Source organism: Pristiophorus japonicus, chromosome 8, assembly GCF_044704955.1.
Source record: "Pristiophorus japonicus isolate sPriJap1 chromosome 8, sPriJap1.hap1, whole genome shotgun sequence".
Taxonomy (NCBI): domain Eukaryota; kingdom Metazoa; phylum Chordata; class Chondrichthyes; family Pristiophoridae; genus Pristiophorus; species Pristiophorus japonicus.
This window is the reverse complement of record NC_091984.1, coordinates 160,242,188-160,265,366: the sequence shown is the minus strand read 5'-3', so window position 1 is coordinate 160,265,366 and position 23,179 is coordinate 160,242,188. Positions and strand designations below refer to the sequence as shown.

The 23,179-nt window shown below is 50.4% G+C and overlaps 1 protein-coding gene across 1 annotated transcript in view; it reads left to right on the top strand.

Annotated features, from left to right (window-relative positions):
* Positions 1 to 2,775, top strand: part of LOC139268785 (2-5A-dependent ribonuclease-like) — a 52,338-nt gene extending 49,563 nt beyond the window's left edge. Inside the window, exon 7 of the mRNA XM_070887477.1 lies at positions 1,061 to 2,775. Coding sequence (XP_070743578.1) covers positions 1,061 to 1,181 — 121 coding nt within the window. The 3' untranslated portion in view covers positions 1,182 to 2,775. The remainder of the gene's footprint in view (positions 1 to 1,060) is intronic.
* The last annotated feature ends 20,404 nt before the right edge of the window (positions 2,776 to 23,179 follow it).

The window sequence follows — 23,179 nt, the reverse complement described above, 5'->3', positions numbered from 1 at the left end:
AGGGCAGTGTGTGCGGGGCTCCCCTGATAATCCAAACCCCACAGGGCAGTGTGTGCGGGGCTCCCCTGATAACCCAAACCCCACAGGGCAGTGTGTGCGGGGCTCCCCTGATAATCCAAACCCCACAGGGCAGTGTGTGCGGGGCTCGTCTGATAACCCAATCCCCACAGGGCAGTGTGTGCGGGGCTCGTCTGATAACCCAAACCCCACAGGGCAGAGTGTGTGCGCAGCTCCCCAGATAACCCAATCCCCACAGGGCAGTATGTGGTTCCCCTGATAATCCAATCCCCACAGGGCAGTGTGTGGTTCCCCTGATAATCCAATCCCCACAGGGCAGTGTGTGGTTCCCCTGATAACCCAATCCCCACAGGGCAGTGTGTGGTTCCCCTGATAATCCAATCCCCACAGGGCAGTGTGTGCGGGGCTCCCCTGATAACCCAAACCCCACAGGGCAGTGTGTGCGGGGCTCCCCTGATAACCCAAACCCCACAGGGCAGTTTGTGCGGGGCTCCCCTGATAATCCAAACCCCACAGGGCAGTGTGTGCGGGGCTCCCCTGATAATCCAAACCCCACAGGGCAGTGTGTGCGGGGCTCCCCTGATCCACAGCCATAGCTTTGATGCAAACAGCGGTTCCAGCTGCTTCTCTGGCGGTTTGCGCCGGTGCAATTGTACCCGAGTGTGAGCTGCTGCCTTTTGCAGTGGGCGGGCGTCAACAGTGTTTCTGTTCAAAGCTTGCAGAAATGCTGAGGGACCTGTTCCTAACCAGGGGTACGGATGTGCACTTGAAGTGCCCTAACCTACAGGGCTACGGACCAAGAGCTGGAATATGGGATTATCCTGGATAGCCGGTCCGGACACAATGGGCCGCAATGGCCTCCTTCTGTGCTGTAAATTTCTATTGACTCTATATGGAGCAACTCCAGCTGACCAGTTAGATGTCTTTAACATTGATATTTGGAACCCTGGTGAGTGCTGAAGACCAAAACTCAGCACTTCGGGCTCAGTAAGAAAAATCTTCATTGGCTCAAATATATTTATTCTCATTTGCTTTTTTTCAGAATCCAGACTATAGTTGTGCACCCAGAGAAATATTGCTTCGGTTTATTTCCAGATCTCGTCATCTCGGTCTACAATGCTGTGAAGGGCACCAAGTGGGTCAAACACTTTCCGACAGATTAAGCGCTCCTCCTGCCTCCAAAGGATTATCTCTTTGGTGGTTACACAGAGGATTGTTGAGTTATCAGCCAGAACCACATGTTACAATATTCAGAGATAACTTGCATTTATATAGTGCCGTTCAGCTCCTCGGGTCACCCTATAGCGCTTCACAGCCAACTAAGTACTTTTGAAATGTATTCACTTTGTTTTGCAGACAAACATGACAGCCAATTTGCACACAGCAAGGTCCCAAAAACAGAGACCGGGCCTCGGTTTAACTGTCACATCCAAAACCTGACACCCCAACAGTGCAGCACTCCTTCAGTGTCAGCCTAGATTATGGAGTGGAGTATGAACCCACAACCTTCTGACTCAGAGGCAAGTGTGCTACTCACTGAGCCACAGCTGATACTAGAGAATTACATAAAATCACAGAATTACATAGAATATACCGCACAGAAACCGGCCCCCGTCGACCCAACCAGTCTGTGCTGGTGTTTATAATCCACTCGAGTCTCCCCCCATTCCATCTACTCCATCTCAGCCTGTCAGCGTATCTTTCTAATCCTTTTTCCCTCATGTACTTGACTTGTTTCCTTTTGAAAGCATCTGAACGATTTTCCTCAAGCACTTCCTGTGGTCACGAGTTCCACATTCTCACTGCTCTCTGCGTGAAGAAATATCTTCTTATTTCTCTATTGGACTCATCAGTAACTATCCTGTATTGATGGCCCCTAGGTTTGGGTTCTTCCACAAGTGGAAACATTCTCTCCACATCTACCTGTCCGACCCATTCATCATTTTGAAGACCTCCATCAGGTCACCTCTCAGTCTTCTCTTTTCTCAGGAAAAAAGCCCCAACCTGTCCAATCTCTCTCGACAGCTATCATCTCTCACATCAAGCACCATCCTTGTAAATGTTTTTGTACTTTCTCCAGTGCTCTGTATCCCGTTTATAGTATGGAGACCAAAACTGTACACAGTACTCCAACTGCAGCCTGACCAGGGTCCTATACACGTTTAACATAAGTTCACTACTTTTGAATTCTATACCCCTAGAAATAAATCCCAGTGGTTTTAGTATTTTAATTGCTTTGCTGAGCTGCAATGCTGCTTTCAATGATTTGTTCACCTGTATTCCCAGATCCCTTTGATCTTCTGCCCCATTCAGTTTATTTTCTGCAGTGTTAGTGATACTTCTATTTTTCTTACCAAAGTGCATCACCTCAAATTGAAGTTAATTTGCCACTTAACTGCCCAGTCTGCAAATTTTCCAATAGGAGGAGACAGAAATTGAGGGGTTCAGATGACACAAGAGTGAAACTTGAATGATTTGACATCAGCCTGATCGCGAAGAAAGCATGACTCCCCATGTGACTCTGCAGGTGTTGGTGAGGAATTGCAAGAGCTGATTCTTATTGAAATACACTGAGGTTCCAACATGGAAATGGACCATTGGGCCCATGCAGTCTATTATGCTCATAATAAAGGATGAAACTGAGTACTGTATGCAATGAGTAAGTGTGACCTTAGCTCCTTTAATTAGACTCCAGAGTGCAGCTACCTCGTGGGTGGCCTGCTTATATACCATGCTCCCAAGGGATGCTGGGATCTCTTGGGACTCCAACAAGTAGGCCCTCTGGTGGTGGTGTGATACAGGTTGCCAAGGGTTACATACATAACATCACTCCCTCGTAAAGTCAATGGTACACTTATTTACAGGGTGAGACGATCTGGGGCTTTTCGCTCCCTTGTCGATCATCTCGGTACAAGTGCAGGTGTGGGTGAGTTGGCTGGTTCTTCGCTGGGCTGCTGGGGATGGTGAGTTCGGCTTTGTGGTCAAACGTGATGTCGGTTGCCACTTGTGTGTGTGTTGGAGGGTCGAAGTTGATGGTGTCCTCTTCGGGTTGCTCGTAGCTGTTAGTGAACCGCAATTTGGTTTGGTCCAAATGCTTTCTGCACGTTAGTCCATTGGCCAATTTGACCTGAAACACCCTACTCCCTTCTTTGGCTACGACCGTGCCAGCAAGTCATTTGGGACCATGTCCATTATTGAGTGCAAACACAGGGTCATTGACCTCAATATCGCGTGACAAGTTTGCGCGATCATGGTACATGCTTTGTTGATGCCGCCTGCCCTCGACGTGATCATGGAGATCAGGGTGGACAAGAGAGAGCCTTGTTTTGAGCGCCCTTTTCATGAGCAGCTCGGCTGGGGGAACCCCGGTGAGTGAGTGGGGTCTGGTGTGGTAGCTGAGCAGCACTCGGGATAGTCAGGTCTGCAGGGAGCCTTCCAACACGCGTTTCAAGCTTTGCTTGATGGTTTGACCTGCCCGTTCTGCCTGGCCGTTGGATGCGGGCTTGAACGGGGCCGATGTGACGTGCTTGATTCCATTGCAGGGAATTAATTTCTTGAATTCAGCACTGGCCCATTGTCACTGACAAGGACATCAGGCAGGCCGTGTGTGGCAAACATGGCTCGTAGACTTTCGATGGTGGCGGTGGACGTGCTTACAGACATTATTACACATTCAATCCATTTTGAATAAGCGTCCACGACAACCAAGAACAGTTTGCCTAGAAATGGCCCCGTATAGTCAACGTGGATCCTAGACCACAAACTTAGTGGTGCCTCTCTGGGTGCATTGCTCAATTGAGAGCAAGTGTTGCACTGGGCGCACGCATGATTCCAAAGCTGAGTTGATGCCGGGCCACGACACATGGGATCTGGCTATGGCTTTCATCATTACTATGCCTAGGTGGGTGCTGTGTAGGTCGCGTATGAACGTTTCTCTGCCTTTCTTGGGCAAGACCACGCGATTACCCCACAAAAGACAGTCTGCCTGTAAGGACATTTTGTCTTTGTGCCACTGGAACGGCTTAATCTCTTACTGCATCACCGCTGGGACCCTGGACTAGATCCCATGGAGGGCACAGCTTTTTACCAGGGACAGTAAAGGATCCTGGCTGGTCCAGGTCCTGATCTGACGGGCCGTAACGGGTGACTTTTCGTTTTCGAATGCATCCATCACCATGAGCAAGTCTGCAGGCTGTGCCATTTCCACCCCGGTGGTGGGCAATGGTAGCCGACTGAGAGCATCAGCACAGTTCTCTTTGCCTGGTCTGTGGCGGATTACATAGTTGTATGCCGACAGCATGAGCGCCCATCCTTGGATGCAGGCAGAGGCATTGGTGTTGAACCCTTTGCTCTCTGAGAATAGCGATATGAGCGGCTTGTGGTCAGTTTTAAGCTCGAACTTGAGGCCAAATAAGTACTGGTGCATTTTTTTTAACCTCGTAAATGCACGCCAGAGCTTCTTTTTCAACCATGCTGTAGGCCCTTTCGACCTTGGGCAGACTCCTGGACGCATAGGCAACCGGTTGCACAATCCCCGATTCGTTAGCCTGTTGTAACACACACCCGACCCCATATGACGACGCATCGCAAGCTAGCACTAATCGTTTACCTGGGTTATATAGAACAAGCAGTTTGTTTGATCATAACAGATTTCTGGCTTTCTCAAAGGCAGCCTCTTGTGAATTCCCCCATCCCCAGTCATCTCCCTTGCACAGTAGCACATGTAGGCATTCTAGCAAGGTGCTTAACCCGGGTAGAAAATTACCGAAATAGTTAAGGAGTCCCAGAAACGACTGCAGCTCCGTCACGTTCTGTGGTCTCGGCGCTTTCCTAATGGCCTCTGTCTTGGCATTGGTGGGTCTGTTGCCCTCTGCTGCGATTCTTTTTCCTAAGAAGTCGACCTCTGGCGCCAGGGAAACTCACTTTGAACGTTACAACCTGAGTCCCACGCGATCTAGCCGACTTAGAACCTCTTCCAGGTTCTTCAAGTGTTCGATGGTGTCCCAACCTGTGACCAGTATGTCATCCTGGAAAACCACAGTGCGACGAACCGACTTTAGCAGGCTCTCCATGTTCCGTTGGAAAATTGTCGCGGCCAAACGAATACCAAACGGTCATCTGTTATAGATGAACAGACCTTTGTGCATGTTGATGCAGGTGAGGCCTTTCGAAGATTCCTCCAGCTCCTGCGTCATGTAGGCCGAGGTCAGGTCCAGCTTGGTGAACGTCTTTCCTCCAGCCAGGGTCACAAATAGGTCGTCTGCATTGGGTAGCGGGTACTGGTCCTGCAGCGAAGAACGGTTAATCGTTACTTTATAGTCCCCACAAATTCTGACCGTGGCGTCACCTTTGAGTACCGGGAGAATTGGACTGGCCCACTCGTTGAACTCCACCGGTGCGATGATGCCTTCTCACTGCAGCCTGTCCAGCTCAATTTCCACTTTCCCTCGCATCATATATGGCACTGCCCGTGCCTTGTGTTGGATGGGTCGTGTACCGGGAACCAAGTAGATCTGCACCTTCGCCCCCGAGAAACTTCCAATGCCTGGCTCGAACAACGATGGGAATCTGCTCAGAATCTGGGCACATAGGCGTCGTCGACAGACGAAAGCGCTCGGATGTCGTCCCAGTTCCAGCGGATTTTTCCCAGCCAGCTTCTGCCGAACAGTGTGGGGCCATTCCTTGGCACGATCCATAGTGGGAGTTCATGCACTGCTCCATCATAGGAGACTTTTTCTTCTGTGCTGCCAATTACAGGGATCAACTCTTTGGTGTAAGTTCTTAGCTTGGTGTGAATGGAGCTGAGCTTGGGCCTGTGTGCCTTGTTGCACCACAGCCTCTCGAAGACCTTTTTGCTCATTATAGACTGACTCGCACCCGTGTCCAGTTCCATGGATATTGGAATTCCATTCAGTTCAACTTATAACATAATCGGTGGACATTTCATGGTGAAGGTGTGCACCCCATACACTTCTGCCTCCTCGGTTCGGGTCTCTTGTTCAGCCTGATCCACCGTGGATCGATCTTCCTCTGCAATGTGGTGGTTTGCAGCTCGCCTGCACATTCGCTGGAGGTGTCGCATTATTCTGCAGCCGTTGCACGCATAGTGTTTGAAGCGGCATTGACCGGCCCGATGATCATCTCCACAACGCCAACAAGGTGTTAACTGCCTCGCATTAACGATTGATGGCGGATTCTGGGTCATCTGAGGTCTTGCAGCATCAGCCGGCGTATACGTTCTGCCATGTATATTCCTTCTTGAAAACGACGTTACTTTGAGCACGGTACTAGCCAAAACCTCTTTATGCTGCAAAATTTGTTTGGTGTTGTTGCTGGTGGACATAAATGCCTGGACTATCGTTATGGCTTTGCTCAGATTCCGTGTTTCAACAGTCAATAGTTTGCGAAGGATAACCTCATGGCCAATGCCAAGCACAAAAAAGTCTCTTAGCATTTGTTCAAGGAATCCATCGAATTTGCAATGTCCTGCAAGGCGCCTTAGTTCAGTGACGTAACTCACCACTTCCTGGCCCTCCGAACGTTGACACGTGTAGAACCGATACCTCGCCATCAAAACGCTTTCCTTCGGATTTAGGTGGTCCCAGACCAGTGTACACAATTCTTCATAGGATTTGGTTGTTGGTTTCACCGGAGCTAGAAGATTCTTCATGAGGCCATAGGTTGTTGCCCCACAGACGGTAAGGAGGATCGCCCTTCGTTTAGCAGCGTTCTCGTCCACTTCCAGCTCGTTGGCCACGAAGTATTGGTCGAGTCTCTCCATGAAGGTCTCCCAATCGTCCCCTTCTGAGAATGTCTCCAGGATACCAACAGTTATTTGCATTTTTGCGTGGTTGTTTGTTACCTCGTCGCCAATTATTATGCTCATAATAAAGGATGAAATTGAGTACTGTATTCAATGAGTAAGTGACCTTAGCTCCTTTAATTGAACTTCAGAGTGCTGGTACAGCGTGGGAGGCCTGCTTATATACAATGCTCCCAAGGGATGCTGGGATGGCGGCCCTCTGGTGACGGTGTGATACGGTTGCCACGGGTTACATACATAATACAGTCCATGTTGGCGTTTTCCACTCCACACGAGCAAATAATCCTGACCACATTTACCCGCCCTGTTCCCATAGCTGTGAAGATTGTTTCGGACAATTTTTGCCGATCCGTTGTAGCACAAAATAGAAGTATCATTAACACCATAGAAAATAAACTGAATGTGGCAGAAGAGCAAAGGGATCTGGGGATATAGGTGAAAAAATCATTGAAAACAGTATCACAGCTCAGCTTCACAACACCAGACTGCGCCGTGTAATGAAAACTTGAAACTTGCCCCTCCCTGCAACACAGTGCTGAAATCAGGAACTTGGTGCCTTGGGGACTCAGCCTGTCAGAACCAGTTATGGTGGCTCAGAAATTGCTGGAAAAGTGAGTTTGTGACACCCGCCATTATAGTCCGTGAAAAGCCCAGCAATTCATGGCAAAGATGAGATACGCCATGAGTCCCAATCCGCCATGAATTGCTCAACGATTTGCGCCATTAGCCTCCACAAAAGCGAAACAATTAACTTCTCGCCGTGAGCCGCCACATTGTGTGTCATGGAGTTGCTGGATCTGCGCCATTAATTGGTGGTGGACCACTAAACAGCTAACGGGAGGGAGGAGGAGGTTCCATGAAGATCCCCATCCTCAATGATGGCGGAGCCCAGCACGTGACTGCAAAAGACAAGGCTCAAGCATTTGCAACCATCTTCAGCCAGAAGTGCCAAGTGGATGATCCTTCTTGGTCTCCACCATCACAGAAGCCAGTCTTCAGCCAATTCGATTCATTCCATGTGATATTAAGAAACGGTTCAGCGCACTGGATACAGCAAAGGCTATGGGCACCGACAACATCCCAGCTGTCATGCTGAAGACTTGTGCTCCAGCACTATCCGCGCCTCTAGGCAAGCTGTTCCAGTACAGCTACAACACTGGCATCTACCTGACAATGTGGAAAACTGCCCACATATGTTCTGTCCACAGAAAGCAGGACATCCACCTGAGAGAGCAGACGGGGCCTTAGTTTAACATCTAATCCAAAATGTGGCACCTCCGACAGTGCGGCACTCCCTCAGCACTGCACTGGAGTGTCAGCCTAGAATTTTGTGCTCAAGTCTCTGGAGTAGGACTTGAACCCACAACCTTCTGACTCAGAGGCGAGTGTGCTACCCACTGAGCTACTGGCTATCAATAAAAAAATACAAATTAATCCTGTTGCTTCCATTTAGGGCTGGTAATTCATGTTCATAATGTGATTCATGGTCCTGGCCTGCCACTCAACCTTGGAAGCCCAGAAAGGACTCTTTACTTCTCTTTCTGTACCTAATGTAACTTTTAATTCACCCAATTTCATTCTGTCTTTCACTTTGTTTCCTTCTCAATCCTTAAATCTCAATGGTGAAGGAGCTAGACTGTTGGTCCCATTGTTCACGAGGTCCCAGGTGCCCCTTTGACCTATCCATACTTCCAGCAAGTTACTGCACAAAAATAACACGATCTGAAGGGTGACGGAAAAATTAACCAACAGCGTTCACCGTGAGAGACGCTGCTCCAGCAATCTCTGGGCCGTCACATCAAGAACTTGAAACTAGCTGTAACTTCAGAACGTCGCGGGCACGGCTTTTAGTTGCAGCACGGTAACTCTTGTACGGCAACATGAGACGTACAGCCCCCATCCCCCACCCTACAGACCCCATCCCCCCATCACCCACCCTGAGACGTACGGCCCCCACCCGTACAGCCCCTCTCCCCCAGCACCCACCCTGAGACATACAGACCCCCTCCCCCAGCACCCACCCTGAGACGTACAGCCCCCTCCCCCATCACCCACCTGTACAGTCCCCCTCCCCACCCTGAGACGTACAGCCCCCCTCCCCCATCACCCATCTGTACAGCCCCCCGCCCCATCACTCACCCTGAGACGTACAGCCCTCCCGCCCCCATCACTCACCTTGAGACGTACAGACCCCCACCCCCATCCTACAGCCCTCCCCCCGATCACCCACCCGTACAGCCCCCCGCCCACATCAACCACCCTGAGATGTACAGCCCCCCCCCTCCCCATCACCCACCCTGAGACGTATAGCCTCCTCCCCCATCACCCACCTGTACAGCCCCCCGCCCCATCACTCACCCTGAGATGTACAGACCCCCGCCCCCATCACTCACCCTGAGACGTATAGCCCCCCACCCCATCACTCACCCTGAGACGTACAGCCCCCCGCCCCCATCACTTACCCTGAGACGTACAGCCCCCCGCCCCCATCACTCACCCTGAGACGTACAGCCCCCCGCCCCCATCACTTACCCTGAGACGTACAGCCCCCCGCCCCCATCACTCACCCTGAGACGTACAGTCCCCCGCCCCCATCACTCACCCTGAGACGTACAGCCCCCCGCCCACATCACCCACCCTACAGCCCCCCCGATCACCCACCCGTACAGCCCCGCCCCCATCAACCACCCTGAGACATACAGCCCCCCTCTCCCATCACCCACCCGTACAGCCCCCTCCCCATCACCCACCCTGAGCCGTACAGACCCCCCTCCCCCATCACCCACCCTGAGACGTACAGTCCCCCTCCCCCATCACCCACCCTCCTGGGAATTGAGACTGAGGGATTTAGCAGCTCTATTGGATGGAGTGAAGCCCGAACTCAAACTGCCTTAAAGACCAAAGCCAGTAAAAGGACCTGCTGCAGTTTGCTGGGCCCAGCTCATCACTGCCATCGATTGTAGGTGAGAGGCTTTGTAGTGGGGCGGTGGGAGGAAGGGAGGAACACGACTCTCCCTTGTCTCTGGAACTGATGAGGAATTTCTGCTAATCAATATTTAATCAATGGGCAGAGTTTTTCCAGCACCTGTGAACAGGAGGAAGCCATTCAGCCCCTCCAGCCCCATTCAGTTAGATCACGGCTGATCTGTATCTTAACTCCAGTTAACCGCTTGGTTCCGTAACTCTTAATATCCTCGCCTAACAAAAATCCTTCAATCTGTGTTTACATTTTCAATTGCCCCCACCCCAAACAGTTTTTTGGGGGACAGAGTGCCAGATTCCCACTGCCCTTTGTGTGAAGGAGTGCTTGCTGACATCACCCGAGAGTAAGAGTAAGTGTGACGGAGATGAGGGGGTGGCAGGAGACTGATTTGCAGCAAATGTAAAGTTGTTGAGTTAAAACTATTGCTCAGGAGGAAGTGTTCCTGTGCCACTGCTGAGAGTTACTGTGGGAGAGGCATTCACACAGCAGCTTCTGGGTCTGGGCTCCTGGTGTGTGAGTCAATGAGCAAGACAGGCTAGTGGTGGCTGCTTCCGCAGCTGTAGATGGGCTGTAGATAGGAACTAACTAACATACCGTGTTTTGCCGTTCCGTGTTCATTGTATTCCGGTGGTGGGTATTAATTGGGGACGTGCTTGTGTTCATATATATGGGAGCAGGCTTGTGAAGGAAGAACTTACCTTGGGGTGCACAGGATGTAATGTGTGTCTCTGTGAATAAAGACTTCTAAAGACTAGGCTTCAGTATTCCTACTGGCTCGACTGGAAAGTAGGGAGAAGGGGAGTAATTTGCTTGCTGGCTCTCTGTAGTGGGAGAGGGAGAGTGAGGGAGAACCACAACTACAACTTCTACAACAACTGGAAGAAAATCACCTCTGTTTGGAAGGAGGGAGACCACTACCCACCCAAGATCAACATAAGGACTATTATCTGTAGAGGGGGGTGGAAAGAAGATAAAGGCTGAAAGATCGTGTGGGGGTGGGGGGGGGGGGGGTTGGTAGTGTGTGTGTGTGCTCTTCCAAAATCAACTAGGCCACACATATGTATAAACCCCGCCCCCCTATTGGACCTGTCAGGGTGAAGATTTCCTCCCTATTCCCATTAACAAGACTTGTCGGACTGTGCCTGGGCAGTTCCAGCTGTCCAGGGTGAAGATGTCTCCTCCACTACCGAAGATGATCCTAAAGACTTGTATTTAATAACTAGAAAGTGCACCCCTGCAACACACCCACCAACCCATCGAGCCCCGTTTTAAGTGGTGACCCCACCTCTGCAGCCTCCCTCTCTCCTCCCTTCCCTCTTCCTCGCTTTTGAGAGGCAACCTCTCCCTTTGTTATTATTGTTACTATACAGTATAAATGCACACGAGGCCCATGCTTGAGAGAAGGTCAGTCTGTGACCTGTCCTTTATTTCTTAGCACTCAAGTGATGAAGGTGGGTGGAGCTACCCCTTTTATACCTGAAGGTCCAGGTTAGGAGTGTCTCCCACCTAGTGGTCATTGTTCTCACAGTGTACAACTTAGGTCAGATTATACATGGGTTACAATGCTGGTTGAATACATGACAGTTTCCTTTACCATTTTTGAGCAGAGGGGAGAAGGCATCTCTCCCATCCTGACTTCACGGGGAGAGGTGGGATTTTTCTTTTATCTAAAACTGCTCAGTAAGGAAAGGCAATATTAATCTCCGGCCTAATTAACAGCAATGGCGACTCCATCTTCGCCGGTGACGGGGCAAGCAAGGACATACGCAGACATGGCAGCTACAACCACTCCTGCTGTCCTATCACCTTTCACCCTTATCACCAAAAAACATGGGCTAAAGAGCTACACTCGACCCAACATGACCCCTGACGCGTGCGTCCTGGGGTCGTCGGTCCTTCAGCCACCGCTGCCTCTCAAGATGTGAGCGGGCCATGTCCCTGGTCCTTAATAAGGTGCTACTGTTGGCGGGACCTTCCTGCCGGTGGATCCGCTCGAGGCCACCGCGCAGTGAATTATTATCCAATGTCCCGCCCTTTTTCCTCAGTGAGCTCTTCCTCCCCCACATACAGCAACTAGGGGAGGCGAGGTTGCGAATAGCGCCGATCCCGCTCGGCTTCAGGGTGGCCAGATCCTTCCTCTGTCGTGTCTTCTCCTTCCAGTACCAGCTTTATGTTAAGCTGGTGAGGGAGGAGGACACGGAGGGTGGATTCGTGGTTAACACCAGGGACTCCCTGCCACGTCTTCTGGACGTCGGATGATGAGCGGTACCTGGAAAGAGGTGGGGCAGGTATGTAAAACTGCCCTGCCTCCAAGGCCACCAAAACAACTAAGGCGGCCAAGGCTGGCATCGCCACTGCCCCCGCGCCTGTCCCCATAACACCAAACGTGCGGTGGCCGACGGAGGCCAATGTCATCGCAGCCTCCGGCGGGGAGGGGGGGGGGGGGGCAGAGCATCTGTGTGGAAGGCGTGCAGAAAGACTAAACCCCCCCGAGGCTGGATTCCCCAGAGAGTGCGTACTGTCCCATACCCGCGCTCCTTCGGGATCATGTGCCTGTAAGTGATCCCGAGCCAACGATCATGCCCACTTCTATGGAACATAGAAACATAGAAAATAGGTGCAGGAGTAGGCCATTCGGCCCTTCGAGCCTGCACCACCATTCAATATGATCATGGCTGATCATGCAACTTCAGTACCCCATTCCTGCTTTCTCTCCATACCCCTTGATCCCTTTAGCCATAAGAGCCACATCTAACTCGCTTTTGAATATATCTAACGAACTGGCCTCAACAACTTTCTGTGGTAGCGAATTCCACAGGTTCACAATTCTCTGAGTGAAGAAGTTTCTCCACATCTCGGTCCTAAATGGCTTACCCCTTTGATAGAGAATTCAAGCTCTGCAGCCTGGCTGCAGTTTTTGAGAAAACACAGACCACATTGCATTAAGTCATCAATCAACTTGACATTTTAGGAACTTGGGTAGCGAGCCAATTAAAGGTTAACAGACTATTAATTGAGCCAATAAGATCAAAGAAGGTGAGTTCTTTTCTGTAAATTGAACCAGGTATAAGTACAGCCGTTTTGGCCATGTGGTCTCAGAAGGACAAAGGCCTGGCTTAAAGCAAGAAGCTTGTTACTGCTGCCAGAATAAAGTTACATTAAAACTACAATCGGAGTTCGTATTTCATTGGGAATTAAGAGATCTAACAATTTTGGCGTCACGAACATGATCGCTGAGGGAAGAAACTGAATTTTGGACATCGGACCTACATACTGAGGTAAGGACTCCTCTTTATAAAAGTCCTCGGTCAAAAGTCTAAATTCGCCTCTCCTTAACGCGATTCTGAAAGCCTCCGGTTTGCGAACCCTCCGGTTGGTAGTCGGCTCGAGGTCCCATAGACGTCTAACTTCGGCGGTGTGTTTGTTAATTAATCACCGACCCACTGAGCGGCTGGAAAGCCTACGACTCAAGACCCCAGTAAAGAAATCAGTATTATGGCAGCAGGAGATAAGAGCAAAGAATTGCCTACAACTGTTAAAGGCGGGCAGGCACAACCTGAGGGTTTGACAGATGAAATCCTCGAACAGTTGAACGAATACATAGAGCAACAATTCAACTTATCTAAAAGCTGTATTAAGATCGAACAAAAGAACGGAACCTCCAAAGGACAATGGTCCTTGGACGAGATTAAAAAGGTCTGGGGAAAAACGACCCGTATGAAAAATAAAGAGCGAACTAGATGGTCCCTAGCCGTTACGGGACAGATCCGAAAGCGGAATGAAATTATAATGCGTTCCCAACATGATCGAGAACTGACCAGTACAAAGGACCAATTGCAAACTGTTTGTGCACAGCTGCGACAGAAAAGACTTGAACTTGAAAAGTCGGAAGCGGAAGTTAAAGATCTTAAAGGTGAAATTAAAGAATGAAAAAAATCATTAGGTCAAGAGACAATAATAGGAAAAGGAAAATGTATCAGTCAATTCCCAGGGTACCCATGTTTGGATAAATTAAAAGTGCAAACCCGAAGACACGACCGAGGAATAGATACGGATTCTGAATCCTCCGACGATACAGGTTCGGAGGATGAAGAATTAGGGGTGCGCTTTGCCCCATTTAAAAAAAGACGAGTTGTAGTCAAACCTGAAGAGACTGCGGATGAGGGCGGAACCAAAAAAACAAGGAAAAGGGTGTATGCAGAATACTTAGTTCATGATCCGGCAGACCCAGAGAAAATTGATAAATGGTCCAAGGAATTGCCCAATCCAAAGAAAGGGGGAGTAAAAACGTGGGACCAATTGGACTGCTTAAGAAATATATATCAACTTCATCCCTGGGACGGAGTGCAAATTTTGACCATAATGGTGCCAAAAACACAAGGAAGAAAATTGCACGACAAGGTAGAAGAAGCTTTGGGGCAGGATGAGCAAGAATTAAACGCAGGATGGGAGGCGATTAAACACTGGCTGCAAGCCTTCAGTCCAGCTAAGACAGACTGGGGGAAAATTGCAGCCTGCCAACAGAAAGGAACAGAGGAGGTCCTGGAGTATGACGAGCGGTTTAGATGCACGTGGCTAGAACATTCAGGTATGAATAATACGGATGAGGAAATGGATGAACAAGTGTTTGGACCCCTGAAAGCAGCTTTCGTGGCAGGTCTAAAGCCAGAACTGTCCAAAATGCTTGAGGTAGTGTTACCGGACTGGGAAGGTGGATCGATGTAACCAATTAGATCGGGATATGGGAGCTAAAGTCCGAGCCCTGCAGGCTGTGGGATGGAAATCCCAGGATTCCGATAAACAGTTATTCGGAAAATTACCTGGAAAATTTCATTATTGTGGGAAAGAAGGTCACTGGGTCAAGACGTGCAGGGCAAAACAGCAAGGTCGTGGCTGGGGAAGAGGGCGCAGCCAGGGATACAATTCAGCCAACAAACCAGGCTTGTCACAAGATACCGACCTCATAGAAGCATTTAAGCGACTGACAATACAACAACAGAAGGAGTTACTTGGGATAGCAAAAAACGATTGGAGCCCACCCTGGTCCACCTCCTCGCACTAATACAACAAAGGGGAGATGGGCTATATATAACTGTGAGGGTGGGCGATAAGGATGTGGACTGTCTTTTAGACACAGGGACGGAATTAACATGCTTACCCCTACAACATGAAGACTTTTTGTCGTTGGATGATAGGGCACGTACAGCCTATGGAGTTGGGGGCCATAAAATGGAAATTAAAAGGACAACACCGGTACTTATAGGGCTGGGTCCACATGAACTAACCACGCCGGTCTGCATAGGCCCAGTAGATCAACCCCTTTTAGGAATGGACGTTCTAATCCAAATAGATTCATCGTTGCATTTCAAGAATGGTCGGGTGACATGGTCAATTAGAACTTTGAAGAAAGAAGAATTGAAGGAACACCCGATATGGGCTGAAGATAAGAACGATTGTGGCCTACTCCAGATGGAGCCTGCGTCATTTACCGGGACCAAGCCTCCATGCACTAAACAGTATCCCATCAGTCCAACTGCCATCGCGGGAATCGTACTGGTTATTCAGCAATTGGAGAAACAAGGGCTGCTTATTAAAACGCATAGCTCCTCCAATAGCCCCGTGTGGCCGGTACAGAAATCTAACGAGACTTGGCATTTGACTGTCGATTATAGGAAAGCTAACCAGTGTATTGATCAAAAAGCTCCTTTGGTTGCAGATCCCTCCACCATTTGTAATGCCCTCAAACCAGAACATAAATATTTCTCGGTTATAGATATGGCCAACGGATTTTGGTCGGTGCCTCTGGCACCGGAGGTTCGACAGTGGTAAGCCATTTACCCTGTTTGTCCATGAGAAAGAAGGATATATGACAGCTATACTGACACAAGAACATGGGGATCGGCAAAGACCTATTGGCTATTATTCGGCAAAACTGGATGCGATAGCTCTCGGATGGGGAAGTTGCCTAAGGCCATGGAAGCTACATGTGATGATCACTGCGGGTCTAGTCCTCGACCAAAAGCTGATTGTCAAGTGTCCCCACACCGTACATGCTTTGCTGTCTTTGAAAAGAATGTCTCAGGTGACGGCAGCTAGATGGACCCGCTGGACAGCAGTTTTGAAAGCTCCTAATCTCCATATCGTCCGGGTCAGCCCGGTTAATCCCACAACTATGCTCCCGATGTCAGAATCAAGGGAGCAACAGGGGGGAGAATGTGAAGAGCATGACTGCATGGAGATTTTAAAAGAAACAGAAAAAGCAGCCTTAGCAGCAGTGGAGCCTCTGCACAACCCAGACCTCATCCTGTTTACAGATGGTTCCTCCTTTGTTGACAATGGTACCAGAAAAGCAGGATGGGCAGTTATAACCTTATATGAGGTAGTTGTAAAAGGATGTTTACCCTCAGGAACGTCAGCACAACAGGCCGAGTTACGGGCCCTGTCAGAAGCTTGTCGAATAGCAGAAGGACAGACAGCTAATGTCTACACAGATTCACGTTATGCTTTTGGAGTCTGTTATAGCGGAAAAGAGGATTCCTCACTGCTGCTGGTACACCTATCCGAAATGGAAAAGAAGTCCGAGACTTACTAGAGGCCATACAATTACCTCAGGAAGTGTCCATCCTGAAGTGTAAGGATTACATTCCCCGATGGAGAGTCCCGAGTAGCATTGACTCAGATGAGGGAACACACTTCACAGGTGCTGTCTGCCAAGAAGTCTGTAGATTACTGAACATTACGTGGGATTTGTACTGTCCTTATCATCCACAATAATCAGGACAAGTAGAGCGAATGAATCGAACTCTGAAACAACAGCTTGCCAAATATCACCAAGAAGGAACACCATGGCCCCAGGCACTACCAACAGTGCTATGTAGCATTATGTAGAATTTACCAATATCTCGCAAAGATTCCAGGTACCTTTCCCCTGCAGAGGAGAAGAATCCCTTTCTGGGCTTTTAAAATGAGTTTAAAGGGGCAGAGGAAGCCTGCGGGGGATAGAAGGGGATGCATTCATGGAGACCCCCCCCCCCCCCCCAGTGTTTGGACTCATAAGAAAGGGAATTCAAAATGGACCTAAATTACAGAAGCTTGAGATCCCCTAAACATCTATGGGAAGGAGCATATCGATTTTAAGATTCTACAGCATTTTGGCTGCGAAAAAGAGTTACCAAATACAGGGGGTGGGGCCAATGTCTGAAGCAAATTCGTGTATTAAAGACCCCAGGCTATTCACCCCCTAAGAGATAATCGAATTACCCAATCAAGCACAATGGAAATCATGGTCAGAAAAACTGGTCAATCCTAAAACAATGCAAAACCAGTGATAGCACATTCTCACACCCTAATCGAGTTACTGCTGACAAAGGAGACATTTGAAAATCAATGGACAGAACAGTTTAAACAGAGCCCAAGAGATTTGATGGGAGATAATGGAGCTTTTTTTGGGGGATATATCTATCCCCCAGTTTTACAAGGAAAAACTAGCAGAACACAGGAGAGAAGCAGAACACAAAACTAGCAGGACACAGATGGGAACACAGAGACAGACACAAGCAGCCTGAGTGAAGAAATGGAATAGTGAAGCAACCTACAAGAAATCGTCAAGGACCGACTGAGCACGAGGCCCACGAAATAGAAGGTTGTCAGCAACCAAATTGACAAACCCGGGCTACCACAACCAGCGAAACGACCACCCAAAACCAACTCAGCAAAAACCGAAGAATCGACATTTATTTCCACTCTACAATCTACTTCTGAACGGCCATCGGGTGAGAAATTACCTAAAAGGACTAACTAAAACTAAAGAAAGTGGGTACTTACCCCATACATCCAAAACGCAACTTACCGCATCAACGGACGCACCCCAACCGAAGACTACGCAGTCCGAAGTCCTCTCCTCCGTCCGGGGTACGGCTTGCCTAGAAGGCCAAGTGCAGCGAACCCCGAAACCACGATTCACCGGCAACTGTCTAAAGGGATTGGTGAGCATAGACCCTGAACCCTCAGAGCTATAACTTAGTTAGTTAGGGGAATTGGGAGGGGGGAGGCTGGGATAACTTGTGTAAATGTATCTGCATTCTCCTCTTTACCCCATTTAGAGTTTAAACTGTATTCTTTTCCCCACAAGCTGTAATTTGACATTTTATTCAATGTGTTGTACCCTTCAGTGTGTATTGGTCTGTGTGTGTTATTAAAGGTGTGCCTTTTACTTCTTTTTAAACACAATAAAGCCATACCTGCTTCCTACCTTGAAACCGATTGTCTGTCCAAGTCTGTCACAGTCCCTTCATAATTCCAGTGTCTAGAACCAAGAGTGTGGGAGCGATTCGGAACCGCTCATATAAGGTCAGAAGGGAAAGCTGACCCCCTGCAAACCACCCCTTACACATGGCGACCCAGATGGGACACTGGTACAAGGGACGTGATAAGAGAGAGACTGGTTTCAGGAAACAAAGCAAAATGGAAGAGGGGATTTCCTCGTATGTGTTTAAGAGGGTAAATGTGGCTAAGGAGTGGGTACTCGATCTATTGTATGCTGAGCGTCCAGAAGATGCTGCAGCTCAATGGACCAAGAGCAAGGACCATAAAAAGTCGATAGAGAAGGCCATTTGGCTAATTTGCCTTCAGCAACAGATCTGGCTTCTAGATGAGGAGAATGAGAAATTAAAGGGAGTATTGAGACAGGCAGAAGAGAGGTCCAGCGCAAGGGCCACAGTCGGGGAAAGGCTGTGGACAGAGGTGGGACAGTTAAAGGAAAGTAGAGAGCTCACTAAAGAAAGGCACAAAACCCAATTGGACCTTTTACAGTGTCAGATTATTGAAGCCAAGAATAGCGAATAGGCATTGCGGGAAGAGAATTCCTGCCTCGCCAAGCAAGTTAAAGAGTACGGGGAGAGGGTGAGAGACATTCAGGTAGCCTATAAGGTAGCCAGTACCAGGGAATTTGAGGCAGGAGACCACGGCCCCTGCCAGCAGCAGATCCAAAGCTTGAACCTTGCTCTATCCCGGGCTAAAGGCATGGTGTGCCTGTTAAACCCGGGATTAGCCCAGGAACACCTGGTTGGGCAAGGAGAAACCCCTCAGTCACCGCCTGCAGCTCCCAGGAATGGCCCGGGGCAGCAGAGGTGTCATCCAGAGTGCGAGGCAGGCAAGGATTGCGAACTACTAACACCGGCAGCCCCGAGTTTTAACTCGGCTTGGCAGCAGGGGGAAGCGGGCGAGCCAATACAAGAAGGGCCGGAACCAGGGCCAATGCACCCGGTCCGGCAGCAGAGGTTTGGCCCGCCTGATGCCAATGGGGCAGCAGGACCCCTAGAAAGCAACTTCATAGTCCCCCACGACACCCAAAAACTGAGGGCTATGATAGGCCACCTAAGTAAGCTCACCCAACAGGGGGATCCCTCAATACACTTCCTGGAAGTGAAATACACAGGGGATATTAACGGGTGCGATGATTCAGAGCAGGCTAAGCTGTTGCTCTTCTCGCTAGACACCAAGCTGTGCCATTCCCTCTCTGCAGACAGCAGAAAGGGGCGAAACACGTACGCTACGGTTAAGGGGGAGGTTCTAGAGGCCATGGGTATGAATGACGGGAGTCCTTTCTCCCGAGTGGTGAAAACAGTGCAGCTCTATGGGGACACTCCACAGGCTTTCGCCGACAGGTTGTGGCCGGTCTACGAAAGGGCCTGTAGTGGGGTTCTTGACCGGGCCCACCTGAACCCTAACGAGCTGGCTCACTGGCTCCGCAGCCTGGTGGCAAACAGCTTACCTGGAGTAAAGGCAAAAGCCGAGGTCTGGTTCCATCCAAGAGATCCCAGAACCACCGAGGAGACAGTGGTCAGACAGTTGACCCTGGCTTACGGGAACGGTAGAGGGACTGAGGAGCCCTCCTCTAAAGGGAGGGTCCATGAGATTAAACCCAGCCAAGGCAAGAGAGAGTGGCATCAGGAAGGTGGGAACCCTTCCCACAAAGGGGGCGAGTGTTTTGGGTATGGGAAAAGTGGGCACTGGAGGAAGGACTGTAGGAACCCATGGAAAGAGACTAAGGGAAAGGCCACTTCAGCCCCAGCCCGTAAGGCCGGGGCAGGAACACCCAACACATATGAGACACTCGTAGGCGCCCTACAGACACTCATAAACGGACAGGGAGCAGTAGCTATCGCAACCGGTCCAGTAGCCGGTACGGTAAAACCCTCTGCTCCAACCCACCCAGATGCATGACTAGAGCCAGCGCAGCCTATGTACCTGTGTTCCCTAGAGTACGATGCCTGGAAGAGACCTTGCGTTACGATGGAAGTGGAGAAAGTGAAAGGAACCTACCTGCTAGATACTGGTGCTTCCAGCACCCTTGTATAAGCAGATAACCCAGCTACCTCACCTCTATCGAACGGGGTCCCGTACAGTCTCGTGGGGTTCACAGGCAATGAGCAAACTGGTTCGTTTTCCATCCCGCTCACCATTCAGTTAGGGACACTCAAAACCAAATGGGAGTGTGTCCTGATGAAATGGGAGCAGAAGGGAAAAGGGATCCTGGGAGCTGATTTTATCATTGGCCACCAGATCCTAGTGGATCTCAGGAACCACTGTCTATGGGGAGCCTTAGTGACTGACAGGGAAGGTGAGGTGGTGGTGATCCCAGAAAAAGGGGCCAAGGGAACGTTGTGTACCGTGAAGCCAAAGGAGGGTTATGACTTGGAATTACTGGTCAGTAACATCCCAGTGGAGTATCAGGCATATGTACGGGCACACCTTGCAGCATTTGCCACCCACAAACATGACTGTGGTAGGGTAACGGGGGTGGAAGTTAGTATAAAAGGGGACCCCATGACCAGACCACAAAAGCAATATAACTTCCCCAGGGAGGCAGAGGCAGACCTGACAACGGCGCTGGGATCAATGGTAGAGCAAGGGGTGTTAAGACCGATAGCCACCCATGTGAACTCTCCACTGTGGTCGGTTAAGAAACTGAACAACTCATGGAGGGCCACCGTGGTCTATCGAGTACTAAATCAGAATATCCCTGCCTGTGCATCCACTGTAGCAGCCGTAGCGGATCTCATAGGGAGTATTCCAGCATCCGCGACCACTTTCACGGTGCTGGATATTTCAAATGGGTTCTGGTCCATTCCTTTAAAACGGGAGGACCAGTACAAGTTCGCCTTTACCTTTAAGGACCAACAATACACGTGGAACTGTCTTCCCCAAGGCTTCCACAACAGCCCCAGCATTTTTCACCAATGTATGGCGAACTGTTTAAAGGGCTTTAGCAGACTCCAGCAGTTGGTGCAGTATGTGGATGACCTGCTCCTGTTCACCGATCAGGGGGAGGAGCATGGCCCACTGCTGGCTGAGCTGCTGGAGCTGCTAAAAGAAGAACGTTTAAAGTAAACCCCAAGAAGGCACAGGTCGGCCAGAAGGAAGTCAAATTCCTGGGGCTGACTGTGCGCGCTGGGGAAAGGGCCATAGGCAAGGCTAGAAGGGAGGCAGTACAGGAGTTACCAGCCCCCAACACAGTGACAGGGGTAAGATCCTTTCTAGGACTCACCGGGTACTGCAGAGACTTTATTGAGGATTATGCAGCCACCGCAGCCCCTCTGCTCAGGCTCCTACACAAGGGTGTAGAGTGGAACTGGGATGAGGGTTGCGAGGCAGCATTTAATCAGCTCAAGAAGGACTTGCAGACCGCGCCAGCCTTGGGAGCGATAGATGTAGGAAAGGAGTTTTTCCTGGAGGTGGCAGCCAGCGGGGACAGTTTGAGCTCAGTGCTGCTTCAAGAGCGGCACGGCCAGCTGAGACCGGTGGTTTACTCCTCCAGGATCCTCACAGATGTGGAGAAGGGGTACTCCAACTGTGAGAGACATCACCTAGCCACACATTGGGCAGTGAAAAGATCCTTGATCTTCACAGGAGGGTCTCCTCTAACACTCCGAACCCACCACACACCTACTCAGATGCTCCTAGATGGGAGGATTAAGGACAGGACGGTGAGCAGTGCCCACATTGCTAGCTGGACCCTGCTCCTCTCCCAGATGGACCTCAGAGTAGAAGGCACCCACGAGCCAAGGCTCGCAGCCAACCTAATCTACCCAGGGAAAGCTCACAGGTGCTCCATAGAAGGGGTATGGGAGGTGAACATAGGCCTTCGGGCTGGGTTACGCCCTACAGGCCGGGACATCTATGTGGACGGGTCCAGCACGGTATCTGCTGGCGAACGACTCACTGGGTGCGGAGTCTATGACCCAAGGTCAGGCATTGCCCTGGCAATCAAGCTCCCCAGCACCATGAGCGCCCAGCATGCTGAACTGTCCGCCGTAATGTACGTGGTGACCCACCCCGAGGAATTCCCTACCCCGTACACGATTTGCTCGGACAGTATGTTCATCTGCAATTCATGTGCGGAGTACCTGGCTATCTGGTCCCGTCGTGGATACACGTCCGCTGACGGGAGACCTCTGGCAATCAAGCCCCTGCTGGAGAAAATCATGACCGCGGTGGGGGAAGAAGGAAAGGTCTACATACATAAGGTGAAGGCCCATTCAAAAACCGAATCCCGTGCAGAGGGAAACCAACAGGCTGACAAACTGGCCAAAGAAGGTGCCCGCACGGGAAAGTTCTGGGACCCCTATGACACCGGCCGCATAGCAGCGGTCAAGAATAAGAACAGGGCAGCAGAGAGTACAGGGATAGCTTTGGCCCCGGACTTAAAAACAGTTCAGGTACAGGACCCGGTCCTGAAAGCTGTCCTGAATGCGCTAGCTAGAGGAGAGAGAGTAGAAGGTCCGTACGGCACAGCAGCCATTACCGTTAAGGAAGGCATGCTGTTTAAAGAGGGACAATGGGTCGTGCCACAGCAGCACCAGAGGGAATTCCTAAAACTGGCCCATGAGGGTCCAGGAGCGGGACACCCCGGGCCTGAGACCACCTGGCAACGGGTGGAACAGGCAGGATGGTGGCCGGGACTCAGGGAGGACCTCCGCGAGTTCTGTGCGAACTGCCTGGTGTGTGCTGCGAACAACCCTGACCCCCAGAAAAGGAAGGTGTCCCTAGGACACGTCAGGAGGGTAGAGGGACCATGGCAGTCAATCCAAATTGACTACATCGGTCCCCTACCCACTGCCCAGGGAGGTTACAAATACTGCCTGGTGGACGTGTTCTCAAAATGGGTTGAAGCCTTCCCCTGCCGAACAGCCACCGCACTAGGGACAGCTAAGATTCGAGTGAGGGAAGTGTTCTCCCAGTGGGGACTCCCACAGTATGTGGAGTCGGACCAGGGGAGCCATTTCACCGGGCAGGTAATGCAGGCAACCCTTAAGGTGCTCGGCATTGAGGGGAAATGGCATGTTGCCCACAAT